We start from the raw sequence: 21,127 nt of genomic DNA on the forward strand, positions 1-21,127 counted from the left end.
TGGCACATTTACTACCGTGCATCTTGTAAATGCGCTGATGCTGGAGGGAGCCAATATTTAATTTGGTACTCATAAAGATGTACAGCACAGAAACAGACCCTTCGGTTTAACTCGTCCGTGCTGACCAGATATCTTAGATTAATCTAGTCCCATTTGCCAGCATTTGGTCCATGTACCACTAAGCACTTCCTATTCATGTACCCATTGAAATGCCTTTTAATTGTATCAGTCTCCGCCATCATCTCTGGCAAGTCATTCCATACACGCCCCACCATCTGCTTGAAAAGATTGCCTCTTAGTTCCCTCTTAAATCTTTCCCCATCATCTTAAACCTATGCCATCTCGTTTTGGACTCCCCTACCCTAGGGAAAAGACCTTGGCCATGTACTCTATCCATGACCTTCATGATTTTATACACCTTTATAAGATCAGCCCTCAGCTTCTGATGGGCCACGGAAAATAGCCCTATCATTAATACTTCATAATTTATTACCATTTTAAGTCCATCAGTTTGCCTTCTATTCTTCTTACAAACATGACTCACATTTCACCTGTTTATAGTTTCTTGACTAATGTTTTAAATATACGTCACATGATATGGACAACAAAGTAGATTGTATGATGGGCTGTAGTGAACTCTGTTACACTCAGTACCTTCATGTTGCAATGTTATTATATCCTGGCTTCCCTCCAGACAAATCCTCATTGGGTCTGGAAATGTGGGGCTGGGCAGGGAATGGAATTTTAAAGTGCCACTGAATTAATTTGTCAATCCCTTGGTATACAAGGACATTTCTCCACATTATATTCCATCTGCCAATTAATTGACCACTCAATGAACTTGTCCATATCCGTTTACAGCCTATTTGGTTGTCCTCATAGCTTTCTGTCCCACCTGACATGGTCTTGGAACCTAGAGACATTACACTTGTTTCCTTTGCCTAAATAATTTATATCGATTGTAAATGATTCTGTCTTAGCAGTGACTCTCTGGAACCCATACTGCTGCTAGTTCACCATGCTGGAAGTGAGGAAGAGTAATCTAGACTGCAAACATTGGCTTGTTTTTTTTCTCCATGTATGCTGCCTGACCTGCTTTGATCTCCAGCATTTTTTGTTTTCAGCTGGAAATGACCCTGTTTCCTGCCCCCCAGCCAATCGTCCATCATAGAATCTGTACAAAATCCCTTCAATGTGGAAACGGGCCATTCAGCCCAAAAAGTCCACAGCGGCTCTTCAAAGAGCATCCAGCCCAGATCGTTCCCCGACCCTATTCTGGTGACCCTGCATTTCCCATGGGCAATCCACCTAACCGGCACATCTTTGGACTGTGAGAACCCCATGCAGACACCAGGAGAATATGTAAACTCCACACAGACAGTTGCCTGAGGGTGGAATTGAACCCTGTTTGGTGCTGTGAGGCAGCAGTGCTAACCAATGAGCCACTCTGCTGCCCAGGACACAGTAAACACTGTTGCACTGAGTATGCAGTTGGCCTTACTGTTCTTATCATGTATAGTCAAAGAACTGTCAGAGATGGGGATGCTGGGGGAGACAGAGAAGAGCACAGAGGTAAGCAGAGAGACAGTGACAGAGAAAGACAGACAGACAGACAGGGTGAACTGTAACTCTCTCCACTGTATCTGTCACTCTGCACATAAACCACCCCAAACCTCTCAAGTAGATTTCAATCTGTGACTCACTTTCACACATCTGCTATACTAGATATAAACCATGTTGAACACCTCAATTAGATTTTTGTCCGTACCTTACTCCCCAGTATCAGTTATTCAAGATGTAAACCACATCAAACCCCACAAGAACTTATGAGGAAGGGTCACTGGACCCGAAACGTCAACTCTGTTTTTCCCTTCACAGGTGCTGCCAGACCTGCTGAGCTTTTCCAGCAAATTTGTTTTTGTCCCTCAACTATACTGTTCGTAACTCACTCCTTGGTACCTGTCAAGGTACCAAATTCGGGTTGCTTAGTTCTGGCTGATGTTGAGCTTCTTGATTGTCAACAGAGTTGTACTTATCCGACAGCTGCAGAGAATTCCATTACGTCCCTGACTCGTACCTTACAGATTCTGGATAGGAATGAGGAAATGAGTTTCTCCTCCCCAGCATCTATTCTATTCTATTCTTGTCATAGAATTTATATGGCTGATCCAGTGAAGTTTTTGTTTGGTGCAAGCTTCTAGAATGTTGATAGGAGGCGAGGCAGCAATAGTAATGCAGTTCACTGTCAAGGAAGATGGTTAATTTCCCTCTGATAGAAGATCTGATTGCCTGGCATTTATTTGACAGAAATGATGCTTGCTTGTTAGCAATCAAGCCTTTGTATCGTTTAGGTCTTGCTGTATGCTATGGAATTTGTCTGTCCATGTGTCTTAGGAGAGCCAGATGAAATTGTGTGTAGAATCTGCAGGAAGTTTCCAAAAGGAAATGCTTACAACCTGGCCAGTTGAGGAAATAATTTGAAAATGAAGATAGCAGTGACTTCACCAGGCTTTCGTGACTTAAAAGGATGCTGCTGGGAATCTATCTTTTTGCTGTTAATGATAAGACCAAAATTTTTTACCTGTGCTTTTCTTTCTTCTTTTATGTAATAAATCTATGAAAGCATTTTCAGCCTTGTGTGAATATGTGCAGGGACTGACCACCATGGGAGCAAAACTGCAAAAATAAAACTTTAATGTCTAAAAAGTCAGGTTTCATCAGTATTACCGTCACATGGGATCATCATAATTCTTTGATGCCACAACTTGACAAAAACAGCCTTGATGTCATGGACCACTTGATTTCAGCTCTCTTGTCTTTGTATGGACAAAGGTTGTAATGAAGTATGGAACTGACTGGTCCTGGCAGAAGCCAAACTCAATATCAGTAGGCAGATGATTTCACTTGACCAATAGCATCTTCCATCAGTTTGCCTATGGTTGATTTGAGACTCATGGATCAACATTTGGCCTGATAGGTTCTGTCCACAAAAGTATGGACAAATCCAATGTGGACAATTTTCTGTATTGTTCATGGACCCTTTTCCTCCAGGTTATTGCTTGATTGACTATCACTACTGAAAACTGGATGTGGTAGCATTGCAGAACTTAGATCTAATCTATTGGAATTCATGCATTAGAATTAACTCGAAAATTCAATGTGTTCTTTTTCATAGAATGATTATTTATCTTTATTTCTTAAGCTTTGAAAGACATTGAAAAATGGGCCGCCGCTCCTCAGATAGTGAAGATGATACCAGAAGTCGTCGTAAAAAGAAACACCGGAGGAAATCAACTTCCAGCAGTTCTTCAGATAGCAGAACATTCACCCGGAAAAAATCTAGTAGAAGGACAAGATCACACTCTCGTGGTCATCGGTCCCATTCACGATCCAAGGACAGAAGGTGGGTCTTATCAGTTGTATGCTATAACGTTAAGAAAGAAGTGTCATGAAGTTTTGAAGAAGAGTCAAACTTGATTTGAAATGTTGACTTTGATTTTGTTTCCACAGATGTTGCCAGACCTGCTGAGTTTCTTTAGCATTTTGTGTTTGGACCTGTTGCAAGATGCTTTTTACAAAATCAGCCAATATACCAGGGAAACAGCCATATCAAAGATTAACAGATATGAAATTAACGTGGTTGTGCTATAAGATCCTGTTTGAACAAGAAATTTTTCAAAAGCATTGTTTCTATCTTGTTTTCTTTATGTATTAGATTACAGTTTCGAGTGAAAGATTTTCTGTTGTCGTCCCAGTTTTTTCCAAGCAATTTTTGGTCCCCTCCCCCCTCCCATAACACATCTTGTTTTGACAAATTTCATTCTTTTCATATGTCACCACCAAATATTGTTCTTATTTTTCTTGTTTTGTCTTTTAAGGCAAAAGACAGATCAAATATTTGGGACTGGTTGTTATTGTCAGATACAGAGCAAGCAGCCAGAATTCTTATGACCAGTTGGGCAGCTAGTTATTGTGAAGTTTCGATCTGAAGTGATTTTATTCCAATTTAGATAATGAATAGAAATCACTGTAGGATGAATCTAGTTTAATTCACATAGGAGCACTGAAAATTCCGGCAAGTTAGAAACTTTGGAAATTGTTTTGTTACTTTGCTTTCCTTAGGACACTGTTGTAAAAAAATTGAGAATGGTATAATTGCCGCACTGTTGAAAATTATTTTATATTTCCATCTCCCAGAGATAACTTTGTTTGTTTGGTTGACTTTGGAAAACTCTAGGTAAAGGTGAATTCCAGTTTTAGGTGAGCATAAACTTGAGAAAGTCATGCAAATACAATAACTGAGAAGATGTTTTGTCAAGTGAGGTGAACAAAGTGGTGTTTCTATGTATTCATTTGTTTATCTACTGAAATTAGTGTTAGTTCACTCTAATCAATATATTTTAGTTCAAACAGTAAAAAAAAGTTAGAAACCACAATTTCTGATGGAATTGAAAATGATAGTTGTGAGATCCCTAGTAGTTCAGCATGTTCAGAGTATCATTTTGTAATCAAATTTGTTAAGTGTGTATTCTTGGACAAAAGAATGTAACTGCTGATATGAGAAAGTTTATGAAGTCATTGACTGATTGTAATGTCAGAGAGTCATGGAGATGGAAACAGACCCTCGGCCCAACTCATTCAAACCAACCAGATATCCTACGTAAATCTAGTCCTATTTGGCCCATATCCTTCTAAACCCTTCCTACTCCTATACCCATTCAGATGTCTTTTAAATGTTGTAATCATACCAGCCTCCACTACTTCCTCTGGCAGCTTTTCCCATGCACGTGCCATCCTCTGTGTAAAAAGTTGCCCCTTAGGTACCTTTTATATCTTTGCCCTCTCACCTTAAACCTGTGCCCTCTTTCTTATGCTTTTAAAGTTGCAGGGGATGAGTTGAACGGAAACATCTGGTATGTTTCAAGTTATTTACTTCAAACTAATTCTGTAAATTGTTGATGTTGAAGTGGTAGTTAAGAATTACAGCATTGAAAACGTGCAATTGCACTCATGTTTTGCTTGTTGCCAAAGCTGCACTTATATTATCTTTTTTAATTCAAGAAAGGAGAATCTATGGGTAAGAGAAAGGATTTGGTTGAAGAGTAACATAGTAGATAACTCCTAGAGTCACAATTTATCAAATACTTAAATGTTAGTGCCAATATCAGAGCGTTTGTCCATTATGGTAGTGTTTTCTTCAGAGAAACATTCATGAATTTGCAATAAAGCTACAAAGTGAAGTCATTTTTTTTGGAGTGACTGCTATTATAATTTTGAGACTGTGATAATGTTGTTCATTGAATGGTAGCTATAAATGTGATTGAAATGAGAAGAAAATGATAAAATGTAGATGGACACGAACTCCTCATGTTCAAAAATGATAATAGCTGGAAATTGACAATAAAATGATATTATCCGATTAAAAATGTGAATAGGGATCTGTTGGAAAGAATTGGGAACGCATAGAAAACGCAGATGGTGAGTAGGAAAACTGTAAAATAATATTGAGTATGTAGAATTTTTAGATTTGTAGTAGCACAGTTGAAAAGCACACCTTAAAATTTGGAAGCTCGTGATAAAAATATTACTGAGTCAAAGATTGTAAATCATTTAATGTACCCTTAAAAATACTGAACATGGCTGGAAGAAAAATGGTGTCTTGAAAATATTATGCTGATTTGATATGCTAGGTACATGACTACAAATGATACTATATACACAACACTTGTACCACCAGTGATTAATATTCAAATATATTTAATTTCTGACACTTTGAATTGTCAGTGCTTTGGTTGAAGTTGGACCTGGTGTTGATATATGTACCAAGAAAAGAACAAAGCTATTAATATTTTCCTTTGAACTATTGGCTAGTATCTGTAGTACTTTCTTCTTTGGAGTAGAATATTCTATTCATTTGCTCTTAACAGAATAGAATCCCTTCAGTTGTCACAGGCATGAGAAACTGTGAAACTGGTTCTTACAATGATTTCTAGCTGAAGTTCTTTTTAAAATCTAAATTTAGAAAAGCTTTTGAAGGACTACATCATTACAGATTGTAATATACATTAGTATATTCTATATCTTCAGACGTAGACGTCGGTCTAGCAGCAGCTCATCATATGAGGTCCGAAAGAAGCGAAGCAGTCGTACCAGATCACGGGATCGAGGGAAATCCTACAGATCACGGCGGTCTAGATCAAGAAGCAAGAACAGAAGGTATGGCCAAGTTATAACTTCTATATTGCAGGGAACAACAATCTTTGTTTTGAAGACTCATGGTTGTGCGGCATCTAGAAAGCAAACTATGCAGTTCAAGTACAAGTCAACCTTTTCAAGTTATTGCAGGGTGCAGCTATAGTGCACTTCAGTAAATTGTTGGTTTATTGCAAAAAAAAGTCAAAGATCTTTTTACGAGGGGAGAAGGCTGAAAGTATGGTAATTTTTTTTAGAAGCACAAGCATGATAAACATAGGCAAAGGAACAGCTAAGCATGCCAATAAGGGCAGAACAGTCTTGATAGGTGGCTACTAGAAAGGTTAGAGAGAGAAATTTGAGAATAAATTTATGAAGGAATTAAGTGTGAGTTTTTTTCCATGTGAGCAAGTAATGATGGAAGTCTAAACATAGGACTTAGGAACAAGAGGCCACTTGGCCCCTCAAGCCTGTTTCATCATTCAAGAAGATTACAGCTGATCTGATCACTGGACATACCTGCTTACTGTTGATAACATATATGGTTGGCAGAAGGATGTGAGTTGTTAACAATGGAAAGATGTCAATAGAGATAGCACTGTTGATGACAAGCATCTTGAGGCACAGAAACTTTGAGATGGTGTGGTCAGAGATTGGGGGAGAGATTTCCTTCGAAGGGTGCAAATGAATGAACACACAAATCCAGCAAAGTTGGAGGACATCGGACTAGGGAGCTTAGATTAGGATGGAATCACAAACGTTGAAGGGCACATTGATAATTAAGTAACCATGCGAATGTGCCACATGATATGTTTAACCAAGAGACATGAAGAATGAAAGAGAATGAGCTGAGCAGAGGATGAAAAGATGCCAGACTGTGGAAGTCAGGGTTCAGCTTAGCAATTATACTTGTATTGGTGCTACAGCAGTTGTGTAGGACAAACGTTGGATGACAATGAGTGATAGGGATGGTCGATGTGATCCTTAATGGTCAATTCAGGAATTGTTCGCTGGCGAGAAATGTTCAGGGAGATAATTGTGGAAGGCCAGTGACAGGGTCAGGAAGGATGATGAAAGAGATTTGAGAAAGTGTGTGAACAAAGTTATTCACCGAAGAATGACCTGAGCAACCGTGAGTCCATGAAACATAGGAGCAGAAGTAGGCAATTCAACAAGATTGTGGCGGAACTGATAATCCCCATTTCCATTTTCTTCCTTTGTCTCAAAATTCCTTGACTGCATTTCTTGGTAAGAATCTGACTATCTTATGTTTGAATATACTTAAAAATCCAGTCTTGACATCTCTCTACAGTAAAGAACTCCACAGATTCACTACCCTATGTGAGAAGAAGGTCCTCCTTATTTGTGTTAGAAATGGGTAACCCCTTACTCTGAGATTATGACTTTTAGGCTGAATGGCCAGCTTCTACACTGTAGGGATTCTATGGTCCTGGGCTTTCCAAACTAGGGGAAACAATCAATCGCCACCTATCTTGTCAAGTCTTCTATGAATCTTGCATGTTTCAGCAAGGTTCCCCCTCATTCTTCTAAATTCCAATGAGTACGTGCCCAACCTTCTCAACCTCTCTTTGTAAGAAAATCCCTCCAAATCTGGGATCAAACTTTCTCTGGAATGCCTTCAATGTTATCGTTTGTTTTCTTCAATATAAGAGGCCAAAACTGTCCACAATATTCTCTGTGCGGTCTGATTCGTGCCTTGCTTAGTTTTCGTAAAATATTCCTGTTTTTATATCCATTCCCTTTGAATGGACACCATGTGAAGCACTGTGTGAATTGAGGATTAAACATTTGCATTGTTACTCTGTAACCCACTAGGAGATGATGCCATTAGGTTGTAGCAAAAGGAAGAACGACCAAGGAAGGCATTTAACTGGACTCGAGTCCATGGCTGGTTAGTAGATAAGCAGTTATAAGTGAAGAAATGTCCATTGGGGCAGAGTACTGGAGCAGATGATTTTGGAAGGAATTCACAATTGGATTTGGTGAACAGAGGAAAACAAATGGAGCCTAAGGATATTAGTTCAGAAGAAGCTTTCAAGAAACATCCTGATCTTAAAGTAAAAGCCCTGTCTTTAACATTAAGAAAAATCTTAGTTCCTGATTGATGTGGTAGCACTGATTCTACTCCTCAAATGAAATTGGAAATTCAAATCTGAAGAGCTAAGAAATAAACCACAAGCAGGATGCGTTTCCATATCTCTTCACCAAGGTATTTGAGCAATTGTTATTAAGGCTTAGTACTCTTTCCACCTTTAGTAATGGAGTCTGATTAACCAAATTTTAATTTTACAGGAGCTAGGTTATCCCCACATCCCCACAGTCCTACTTCCAGCAGTAGTTCCTGTCAAAGATTTATTGTGGGAACGCTGTATTTTTTTAAAACCCATTTCCCTTTCTCAGAGAATAGTGAAATCAATCACAGCTACACTAGTTGCTGTGCTGTTCTGTTCAGAATTGTCAATTTAGGCACCAACCAGCAATCAAACTGTAGACCTTACTGGTCTTTCTGGCTAATGTAAAGAAAGATGCATTCATATTTGCTTTCCTTGACTTGAAGAATAATTGATACTCTTTGAATCAGTGTTAACGTGATGAAAATTAATGAAGAACTGCTTTTTCCACTGAGTCTATACTCCTATGAAACTGAACTGAGATTGTCTAAATTTCTTTCATATAGGTTTACTAAAAAATCGTAAAACTTAATCGCTGGAAATCTGAAATAAAAACTCAAAAGTTGTGAAGAGTCTTAATCAAAACCAGAAATGTGGTGTAAGCAGCCCCCATTATGGGCCAGAACTAGGGGAAGGGAGCAACAGGTAACGGTTAGAATTTTTCAAAATTAATGACTAGGGGACAAGTTCATGAGAAAAGCTACAAACAGTTAAAAACTGGTGATTTAATAGATTGTCTGAAAGAGGCAGTGGAAACACCCTCAAAAACTGTAGAGTAAGAAAATTGTTAACTATGAAAAGCATGAGAAAAAGCATGAAGCTACGTCAAGTTGTAGTGAAAGGAGGTGGCAAGCATAAATAAGGAAATGTTGAAAAGTTTCTGATTATTATTGTTCAGAACAGAGTCCCCAGAAGATGCTATAATGATGTGTGCTTTTTTAGAGAGATTTTTTTCCCTGACCTGCTTCCCTTGAAGAGGTTGTAGACTTGATGCAGAGATGTCTGCTCCGTGGAAAGCAGAGTAACTAGCTTTAGATTTTTTTTTAGAAATTATATAAAGGAAACATGAGTGGGTGGAGTCAGGCTCACACTGACCCGGGTTTTTGTTTTGCTTTCAGTTGTTGAAATTGGGTTTTTGGAGTTGAAGCTGCTTAATACTTCTGCAAAAGCTTGCGTTCTCTCTCTGCTGTGAGAGACATTCTTTCATTTTGCTGTTCTCCTGGACTAGATGAGGTAACACATGAGGGAAATCTGTTTTGCTGAATTTGCCTTTGCAAAAGGTGTGTTTAAGGGATGCTGCTATATTAGAACAGTTGATGAGTCGTAGTTAAATAATATACTATTTTGTTAAGCATTTCAATAGAGTTAAATTTATGTCAGTTCTTTATTTTTGCACCACAATTAGAATACAAACAAAAAGTGTGTTTTTCTTAAAGCCTAGTAGTTTGATCAATCAAAACACATCTGGGATGCAGTGCCTTACACTTGCCTCCAAGTAAGATAAAAGTTAGAGTGTAGGCGATCTCCTTGATACGTTTTGAAGGGCTTTGGTCATGTCCCTAACAAATTAGGGGGTTTGATCAGGATCAAAATCTCTAATTTCTGGTTGGGTTTGGGATAATTGGACTCCGACACAGACACTGACTTAGGAAGAGTCTGGACCCAAAACATGAAACTTTCCTGCTCCTCCAATGCTGTTTGGCCTGCTGTGTTCATCTAGCTTCACACCGTGTTATCTCAGGTTCTCCAGCAGTGGCAGTTCCTACATATCACATTTCAGATGTTGCATTTGGTTGGTTTAAGTAGACTGTGCCTTGTATGATAATGGCTCTGTTGTGGCTAAGAGTTTCCTGGGTGTGGAAGAAATCACTTGGGATGGTTTACAGAGGTTTGAAATTGGCAGATGTGCTGGAGTTAAGATTGCCTATGCCCCTGAGGAAAAGGGAGATGCTTGCAGCAATAGATCAGCATGTATAATCAACAGAAATGCAATCAGAATAATGGGAAATGGCTGAACTTCAATTACAAATAAAATAGCTTGAATATGAAAAGGAAATGAAACAGTGACAATTGAAAACAGAATAAAACGAACAAGAAAGAATAGCCCCAGCTAAAGAATGAGATAAAGAGTGAACTTTTGAACTTTGGAAGTTGGAACTGAAAGTAAAAGTCGTCATTTCATTTGAGAAAATAGCTAATCGAATAAAATAGCCAGGGGCCATGTGGATATTGCTGATTCAAGCAAAGTTGGTAAGTAGAGCTAGTGAGAGGCTTGTATTACTATCAGAGGAGATTTCTGGGGTATATGATGAGGTGAAAAAAGTCATCTTAAGTGCTTTTGAGCTCGTGTCAATAGCCGACAGACAGTGTTGTAGGAATCTAAGGAGGGAACTTGGTCAAATATGTATAAAGTTTGATAGGATCAAATCAAGTAATTTTAAGATGTGCATAAGGGCATTGAAAACAGGTCAAACATTTCATGCTGTTAGAGAGACTGTTACTTTGGAGGAGTTCTGAAATTCAGTTACTAAAGCAGGAGTTAAACTGCAAGATTAGCAGCAGAAATGGCAAATGATTATGAGTTAGTTCATAAATTAGTATTTGGTTTCTGACATCAACTTCAATCTGTAAGGGATAGAAATTGAGGAACAGAGAAATCCTCGGGTGGTAAGGGAAAAGGAGATCTCAGTGAAGATATTAAAGATGGTTTACTGCAGGTAAAGAAGGAAAACCATGGTGGGGAAAAAGAAGGAAAAAAATCTCAGTATATGAGTCTTAATAGAGTGCATAGGGCACCTCCTTAAAGCAAAAAGTTTGAATCAGTATTTGTGGACCATAATCAGTGTAACTACTAGATTTCCAGAGATCATTCCATTATACAGTATCATGACTAAAAGGATTAAAAAGGATTACAGTAGAATCATGCAAATTTTTTGCTAGATACGGATGACCCACAGAGATACAGTCAGATCAAGGATCCAATTTTACATCAATGTTATTTAGGGGAGCTATGGATAGTTTAGGAATAAAACCATTCAGATCCACTCTGTATCATCCAGAATTGCAGAGAACATTAGAACAATAGCATCAAACTTCAAAGACTGTGTTGAGGGCTTATAGTCAAGACTATCCACAGGATTGGGATAAAGGAATTCCATTTGTAATTTTTGCAATTAGGGATGCACCTAATGAATCAACTGAATTCATTCTATTCAAATTGGTTTTCGGATATGAAGTGAGAGGCCACTTAAATTAGTTAAGGAGAAATTGGTGAGTCAGAGTTCAGAGACTACATATTTGGATGATGTGTCAAATTTTAGGAAGAGATTAAATAAAGCAGTGAGTTAGCTAGACAGCATTTAACAGGAAGCAGGTGAGATCAAAAATTCTGAATTCCACTCCTGGAGACAAAGTGCTTGTATTACTACCAGTGATAGGTGAACCTTTAAAGGCAAGGTTTAGTGTGCCTTATCAAATAGAAAGTAAGTTGAATGAAGTAAATTAATTGATAAGAACACCAAATTGAAGGAAAACTGTCATGTGAATGTTCTCAAATGGTATTTTGATAGGAAAGGGAAGCAAGAGTAGAATGTGCAACTGGTTACAACTCAGAATGAAGAACCAAATCCAGATGATTCTGAATTTGACATTCCTCAAATTAAATTAGACAATGAAAAATTTCTCAGAAATTTGGATAAATTACTAAGTCATCTTCCAGAAGAAAATCAAATTGACCTGAAAAAGATTTATTACAATCACATGGAGAAATATGTAGAACAAGCTGGGAAGTACCAAATTGGTAAAGTGTATTGTAGATATAAAAAATGATGTTCCAGTTAAGCAACGTTCTGATAGGCTAACCCTCTAAAATTGGCGCAGGTTTAAAAGGAGATTGACAGGGTGTTCAGAGATGACGTAGTCGAAGTAAGTTGCACCAAGTGGAGCTCACCCAAAGTGATGATGCCAAAATCAGATGGTACCCAACAATTATTTTTGAATGATTGCATTTCAATGCACTTCCGAAATCCGATTTGTACCCTATTTCACATTTGGAAGACTATGTTGAGAATGTCTGAGAAGGAACTTGTATTTCGAAGCTAGACTTACACAGAGGACACTGGAAGTGCTTTTAACCGAAAGAGCGAAAGAAAGATTGATCTTTGTGACATCAAATAGACTGTCCCAGTTTAATGTCATTCCATTTCACATGAAGGATGCACCAGCCACAGTTTAAAGACTAACCAACAAGGTAATTTCAGGATTACTCAAATGTGTGGTGTATGTGGACAATTTTTAGTCACACTTGGAAGAAACATTTGGAGCATCTATCAAAATTGTTCAGTCAACTTAAGGAGGCAGGCTTGATAATAACTCTGGATAAGAGTCAATTATAAAAGCCCAAGTCACGTTCCTGGGCCATATCATTAGACATGGAGAGATGGCCCAAATGGGATGTGAAAACAGTGGTTATTGGGGAATTTCCATACAGTCAACAAAAAAAGTACTATGATTCCTGGGACTGAGTGATTTTTATCAAAAATTCATACTGATTGTCCTGTTGAAGAAGTGCAGAAAATTTCAGTGGAAGAGTTTCAGAAGGAATTTGAAAGCCTGAAAGCTGTGTTGTTCACTGTTCCAGTATTAGGGACATCTACCATCACACAGCCATTCAAGGTGGCTATAGATGCATGTGATGTGAATGTCGATTTTGTACTTTTACAGGAAGATGACAAGAGGATAGAAAGACCTATTGGGTATTTCTCCTGAAAGTTAAATATTCATCAAAAAAAAATCCACCATTGAGAAAGAGACCATAACTTTGGTGTTGGTGTACAATAATGGCAACATAAATATTGAAATAATGTATCAGAAATGTACTGATCATAACCCCTTAATGTTCGTAGAGAAATTTAGGGCAAAAAATACCAGACAGTTTAGATGGAGTTTATTGTCACAGCCATTCAATTAGATAATTATACATGAGACAGGATGACCGAACATAATTGACGATTCATTGTCGCGATTTTGATGACGGGAGATGTTCGGTGGTGGAAGAAACAGATTGATATGGACTGTAGTATTGATTGTTTGCATGGATAAAGTGGTGTACAAATAATGTGAGAGTAAAGTCTTTGAAAATGAAGCCATCTTTATATATTGATGGTTAATTTCTTTTATGGGGGAAGGTGTGATGATATGTGCCTTTAAAAAGGAATTTACTCTGTCCCATTTCTTGGTAAACTTGGTGCAGAGGAACACGCTTCATGGAAAGCAGAGTTAATAACTTTGAGAGATAGTAGGAACTGCTGCTGCTGTAGAATCTGAGATAACACGGTGTGAAGCTGGATGAACACAGCAGGCCAGGTAGCATTAGAGGAGCAGGAAAGCTTGGCGTTTCGGGTCGGGACCCTTCTTCAGAAGGGTCTTAATAACTTATTATCTTAATAACTTTGAGGCTTTGTTTTTAAATTAGACAAAAGAAACTTGAGTGGGTGGAGTCACACTCTCACAGACCCAGGGTTTTAGTTTTGCTTTCAGTTGGTGAAGTTGAGGTGTGGGAGCTGAAGCTGCTTGACACTGCTGTCTCTCTGCTACCGCAAAAGGGGCGACATGGTGGCTCATTGGTTAGCACTCATGTCTTTCACTGCCGTGCACCCAGGTTCAATTCTAGCCTCGGGTGACCACACTGTGTGGAGTTTGCACATTCTCCTTGCATCTGCATGGCTTTCCTCTGGGTACTCCAGTTTACTTACTTAGTCCAAAGACATGTGAATTGGGTGGATTCGACATGCTAGATTGTGGTGTCCAGGGATATGTAGGTTAGATGGATTATAAATTGCCAGTGGTGTCCAGGGATATGTAGGTCAGATGGATTAGCTATGGGAAATGCAAGGTTACCGGGAGTGGGTTGAGTCTGGAGGGTCAGTGTGGACTTGTTAGGCCAAATGGTCTGTTTCCACACTGAGGAGTTTCAATGATCTAAAAGCTTGAGTTCTCTCTCTGCTGCTAGATTCAGAATGCCAATGTCCGAGACTGGAGGAGATAGCAAGTGAGGGAAATCTGTTTTTCTGAATTTGCCTCTGCCAAATGACGATGAGTAGTAGTTAAATAATATATTACTTTAAGTATTTTGATAGAGTTAAAGTTATGCCTATTTTTGTTTGTAATTCAACGAAGGTATGAGAATAAAGTGTGTTTTACATTAAGCCTAGTAGTTTGACCGATCAAAGTGCCTTACGCTTGCCTGTAAATAAGATGAAACTTCGGATCTAGGCTATCTCCTTGATATGTTTTCAGGGATTTGGTCTCAATTAATTCTAAATAAAATTGGAACAATGTAGAAACCTGCTGGAAGGAAGGCCAGATTGGAAGTTGGATGGAGAATTGAAATATTTTGGTACCATATGTGCTGGGATTGTAATCTACATTCGTGATGAGAAGGCAACATTGTGAGTAGCTATTGAAGTAAACTGGATTGCAAGGATTAGAAACGACTGGCAATGTACCATTGAAAGAATGGTTGAAATGCTGAACAAAGGGTGGGGATGAAAATAATATAAACAGCCCACTTTCCAAAGTTGCATAAAAAATATCAGAGGAAAGATTGCTGGATGTCAGGTGTAACAAAAGAAGAGGCAGAGTATCCTTAAAGGAACAGTTACTTGTGAAATCGAAGTAAAATGTAATTAGTAATGAGACCACGTTGTTGGTAGAGCAAATGGTTGAAGAACTTCAAAATTTGGAAGCCTGTGGTTTGGAAAGTCAGAACAAGCAGGATCTTGTGATAGTAAGAACATGAGGAAAAAAAAAACTGCAGCAGACCATTTGGCCTATTGAGCCTGCTCCCCCATTTAATGTGGTCATGGCTGATTTTCTGATTCAACTTCACTTTTCTGCATCCATATTCCTTAATTCTTTGGATCAAAATCTATTGATGTGAGTCTTGAACGACAATGACAGAATCATAGACAATTGATCTTTCTGATGTTTCTGTGTAACTTGCTGTTGGCATATACCCAGAAAGTGTTATCTTTATTCACTTGGTTGCTATCTCTCTCAGTTACTTCTCGTCTCTGCATGGCACTTTTTTACATTGATAGCTTAATTTCCATTGACAACTTGACGTGTGGAGAGGTGCAGGAACAAAGTTATTTGGCTCTTCTATTTTCTTGCTGCTGGCTGTCAACATAATGCATAGTCAATGTGCAACCTTATTTAAAAACAAACCAGTTTAAAATCTGACAAATTGTGACTGAATAATAGAACAGCTAATTGGATTTATGCAGGCCTATTAATGTTGTGAAATGGTTCCAGGTACTTCACAGAAACATAATCAGTCAAAAACTGACAGAAGGAGGAATCACGACAAGAGTCACAGAGGTTGATTTTAAGCACAACGTGAAAGGAAGTGATATGGAATGCTAAAAAGGTTTCGGGGGGAACTCGAGCTTAGGGCTTCAACATCACAGCAAAGGTATCTAAAGGAAGTGGGAAGTGCAGAAGAAACTGCAGTCAGGTACATACGGATTTCTTGGAGGTGTGTAGGGCTGGAGAAAATTAGAGATAGAAATGTGCAAAATCTGAGCATAGGGAATAAGGATTTTAAAATTGGGGCTTTGTTAGGCTGGGAGCAAAGGTACATTTACAAGTATGGCTAACTGAACTTCAGTTAGGATAGGGAACTTAAAACTGTTTAATTACCTTGTTCTTTGGAGCACATTGCCAGTAGATGATAAAATTCCAGACCAATTTGGAACAATAGCACCTTTTGATGAAGAGATAGAAAGTTCCATTCTGTAGACCGACCATTTTAATGTGAACGTAAAGGCAAACAAAGTGACTGAAGACATAATGGTACCAGCTTCTTGAGCACTGTTGGGAATAAGACCTTCATGATTCTGAGGATTCTGGTGCAACCAGAGAAAGCCATGGAGAAGACATAGTAAGAACAATGTGATGTGTTGGGAAGTTATTTTGCACCAGAGCCACAGACGATCACGAACGGATACAACACAAAGGAGAGCCCATCACTCACCTTGTGGCTGCCTTAAAAAGGTTAGTGGAACAGTGCGGATTCAGAATGTTCCTCTAAGATGCGTTGTGGGATTGTTGTTCACAAGGAGAGGCCTGGACATCAAGGCAGTTTTCAAATTGCTGCCTGAATGGAGTATGGCCACCAGTTAAACAACACATTTGAGTAATGACGTCTACATGCATAAAGTAGCAGATACTCAGCAGAGTCGGTACCACCTGTAGAATGCCATTGATGTGACAAGAGTGACGTGTGTTCAACTCAAGAAACCTAGTGCCGCAGGTCTAAGCAAATTGGGCCATTTTGGTCAGAATTACTGGGTACATTTCAAGAGAAGAGATGTCTAAAGGAGACAATTCAGAGACCAGGCATGAGGTACATGCTGCCAGCAAAGTAGTAGGCGGGGAGTCAGGACGATCTGTGGGAGAAGCAGAAGGCCTAGAGTCAGCTGAGTTTGTTGAACATCATGATGGTGCCAGGTGAAGCTGATCATTACTGGATTCTTCCCAAATTAGAGGTGAAAAATGGAAGTGGATATGGGTGCAGTGGTCCCTCTGATTCCCAACGAAAATATAGAGAAAAATTAAAGGCACCGTCATTGAAGCGTGCTAAGATTACAATATGGACATACATGGAATAAGGGTTGCCACTGAAGGGTTGTGTATTGGTAAAAGTACAGCTATGGGACCAGTGCCTCAATAGTGAAAGGCAACCCCTGCATTATTTGGTTGCACCTAGTTATGTAATTAAAGTTAAATTGGGCTGTTATTCATAGGTTGGTAGAGTCAAAAACAAGTTTGCAAGAGAATTTGAACAGGGAGAAATGAAACTGGTAGAAATTCAATTTTGCTTGAAGTGGGAAACTTGTCCTAAAAGTCTGAAGGCAAGTCTAGTAGTGTATGTCATCTAATCTAAACTGTAGTGTTTCCTCCCCACCACCACTTGTAACCAAAAAAATGCTCTTGGAGGATCATAGAATCCCTACAGTGTGGAAATAGGCTCTTTGGTCCACCAAGTCCACACTGACCATTGGAACATCCCACCCAGACCTATCCCCCAATAATGCACCTAATCTACACATCCCTGAACGCTGTGGGCAATTTAGCACGGCCAATCCACCTCGCCTGCACATCTTTGGATTGTGGGAGGAAAGCGGAGCACCCGGAGGAAACCCCCGCAGCTGCAGGGAGATTGTGCAAACTCCACACAGACCGCCGCCTGAGGTGGCATTGATCCCGGCTTCCTGGTGCTGTGAGGCTGCAGTGCTAATCAATGAGCCACTGTGCTGGCAAGGTGACATTCTTTCTTTTTCTTAAGTGTACAAGGGTGGAGATGGCAGTTAGGGCACTGATCCCATCTTCTTGCCAGATGTGGGAAATCAGGGTCCAGTCTAGTGCCCCTGACCCTGATATGGTCAGGGGCACTAGACTGCAGGAAGTGTGATCACAATCAGATCATTTAAGAGGCATCTGGATGGTTACATGAATAGGGAGGGAATAGAGGGATACAGACCGAATGAGGGCAGAAGGTTTTATTTTAGTTTAGTTACGGCATGATGATCAGCACAGGCTTGGAGGGCCAACAGGCCTGTTCCTGTGCAATACTTTTTTTTGTTCTTTTTGGAGGTGGAACTAGAACACCTGATGAACTTGGGAGCATGAACTGTTAACCACCAGTGTAAGAGCCATTCCAGTTGTTCCTGTCTTAAAAACAGATGAGTGGTGAGGACTTGTGTCTTTAAGGTCACAGTCAACCCAGCCCTATGTGAGGATCAGTATCCAGTTCCACTCATTGAGGACCTGTTCAGTGATCTGAGCCGGGGGGAACAACTTCTCAAAAATGGATCTCTCGCAGGTTACAAAGGAGTACTTGCTGCTGCTGATAATTACGCAAGTAACTGCTACAGTTAACTTTCTTTCAGTGTCATTTAAGCCCCAGCTCTATTCTAGACGGCCATGGACCACATTTTGAGTGGGTTGCTAGGTGTCCAGTGTTACTTGCACAAAATTTTGGTCACTAGATTCTCTGAAGAAGGGCATTTGATAAACCGAGAAGAAATCCTAAAAAGCTTGCAGGACCATGGCCTATAAATTAAAAAGGGAGAAATGCAAGTTTGTATCTGATCTGGCAGCCATGCTTCAACCCCTTCAGTGGTTGCTAGGAAAAGGATGACCGTGGAATCGGACTGGGAATGTGAGGATGCTTATTGGGATGGGTAGCAGGTTCTAAAAAAAGTCAAGTTTTTGACTCATTTCGAGCTGAAGTTGCCACTGCAGTTGGTGTTTGCCTTATGGGAGTTGGTGTTGCCCTGTTGCACACCTTGCCAAACTGAGCGGAAAGGCCCAAGGTAACTCACAAAGACAGAGGAGAAGTATGCCCAAATGGAGAAGAAAGGATTGGAAGTCCTCCTCCACTGACACCCTCATCCGCTTTACCAAACTCGTCCTTACCCATAGCAACTTTTCCTTCAACTCCTCCTGCTTCCTACAGACTAAGGGCGTGGCCATGGGAACCTGCAAGCGCCCAAGATATGCCTGTGTCCTTGCCTGTGTTAGATATTTGTGACAATGCACATATGTTACCTACAATACCTGTGTTGTTGTTATAATTGTTGTTAAGGGAGTATTGCATTAAATGTAAATGGACCCTTTAAGAGAGTGGAACAGGTGACCTGGAGAGGTGACTGTGGAGCAGTCCCTCTTCTGCAGCTACGCTGGCACTATTCTCTCATCTCTTCTTTCGCTACATTGATGACTGTCTCGATGCTGCCTCGTGCTCCCACGGGCAGTTTGAACAGCTCATCAACTTTACTAACACCTTTCACCTCAACCTCAAGTTCACTTGGACCATCTCTGATACCTCTCTCTTCTTCCTGGACTCCACTGTGTCCATCTCTGGTGACCTCCTCGAAACCGACATCTATTTCAAGCCCAGTGACTCTCTCAGATACCTAAACTACATCTCCTCTCATCCACTTTCATGCGAGAATCCAGTCCCCGACTCTCAATTCCTCCATGTCCGCCGCGTCTGTTCCCGTGTTGGGACGTTCTATTCCCGAACATCCCAGATGTCATCATATTTCATGGACCACAACTTCCATCCTTCACTCGTCAAAAATGCTCTCGACCGTATCTCTTGCGTTTTCCACACTTCTGCTCTCACATCCCCTCCCTGCGACAAAATCAAAGACAGAATCCCCACTGTCCTTTTGTAGCACCCCACTAGCCTCTATATTCAACGTATCATTCTCTGCCTCTTCTGCCACCTGCAATCTGACCCCACGACCAAAGATATATTTCCCTCCACACCCCGTCTGCCTTCCATAGGGACTGCTCCATCTGCGACTCCCTCATCCGCTGGGCCGGCACGATGGCTCAGTGGCTTAGCACTGCTGCCTCACAGCTTCATGGACCCAGTTTCGATTCTAGCCTCAGGCGACTATCTGTGTGGAGTTTGCACATTCTTCCCAGGTTTGTGTGGGTTTCCTCCAGGTGCTCCGGTTTCCTCCCACGGTCCAAAGATCTGCAAGTTAGGTGGATTGGCCAATAGGGATGTGTAGTTTAGGTGGGTTATAGGGGGATAGGGCTGGGTGGGATGCTCTGAGGTTCAGTGTGGACTTGTTGGGCCGAAGGGCCTGTTTCCACATTGTGTGGATTCTATGAATCTGTGAATCTTCACATTACCCTCTAGCCCCACCATCCCCAGCACCTTTGCCTGCAACTGCAGGATGTACTACACCTGCCCCTACAGCTCTCCGCTGTCCTCCATCCAAGGCACCGAACAAATCTTTCACATCAGATAGAGGTTCACCTGCATATCTGTCATTGTGGCCTATTGCATCTGCTGCTCCCGATGTAGCCTCTTGTACATCTGTGAGACCACGTGGAAGCTCGGACACTGCTTTGTGGAGCACCTGTGCTCTGTTCACAACAAACAACAACACCTTGTCCAGTTGCAAACCATTTCAACTTCCCCTCCCACTCCCTAGGCGACAGGTCCATCCTGGGACTCCGCCAGTGGTCGCAGTGATGCCACCCGGAAACTGGAGGAACAGCACCTCATAATCCGCCTTGGGACCCTACAACCCAATGGTGTCAATGTGGACTTTACCAGTTTTGAAATCTCCCCAACCTGGCCTCATCCAACCTTCCCTCTCATTCCCGCCTCCTTGACCTGACACAACCTGCCCATCATCTCTCCCATCTACCCACTCCTCTCACCTCACTGACCAATCCCCACCACTGCCTACCTGCACTCACCTCAGCATCCCACCTACTTTCCCCAGCCCCACTCCTCCTCCCCTATTTATTTCAGAGCTCCCTGCCCCCTCTCCCATTTCTGAAGAAGGGTCGCAAAATGTCAACTTTCCTGCTCTTCTGATGCTGCTTGGCCTGTTGTGCTCCTTCAGCTGCACACTGTGTAATCTATGATTGGACATCATGTTTAGTATGAAGAAGCTCACCCTTTTCCTTTATGGCAGGCACTTTGTGCTGTTGGAAGTTGACGGACCATTAACTGCCCTTTCTGGCCCATGGATGGGAATACCATCAATGGTGGCAGAACACTTGCAGAGATGGGCACTGGCACTGTCAAGACTTGTTAAATGAGATCAGATACCAACAGGTGGGGAAGAACAGCAATGCAGATGCATTGTCAAGTTTACCACTCCTGGAAAATTCTCCGACTGGAATCTGAAAATTAGTGCTTTTTT

General features: G+C 40.6%; 1 protein-coding gene across 4 annotated transcripts in view; it reads left to right on the top strand.

The window, feature by feature from the left end:
- The window catches only part of rsrc1 (arginine/serine-rich coiled-coil 1), a 386,463-nt gene that overhangs the window by 28,233 nt on the left and 337,103 nt on the right, over positions 1–21,127 (top strand). For all 4 annotated transcript variants that reach the window (XM_048542246.2, XM_048542244.1, XM_048542247.1 and 1 more), the window contains 2 exons: positions 3,203–3,403; positions 6,088–6,216. In XM_048542246.2, coding sequence (XP_048398203.1) covers positions 3,222–3,403; positions 6,088–6,216 — 311 coding nt within the window. In that variant the 5' untranslated portion in view covers positions 3,203–3,221. The remainder of the gene's footprint in view (positions 1–3,202; positions 3,404–6,087; positions 6,217–21,127) is intronic.

The sequence above is a fragment of the Stegostoma tigrinum genome, chromosome 14, assembly GCF_030684315.1.
Source record: "Stegostoma tigrinum isolate sSteTig4 chromosome 14, sSteTig4.hap1, whole genome shotgun sequence".
Classification (NCBI taxonomy): domain Eukaryota; kingdom Metazoa; phylum Chordata; class Chondrichthyes; order Orectolobiformes; family Stegostomatidae; genus Stegostoma; species Stegostoma tigrinum.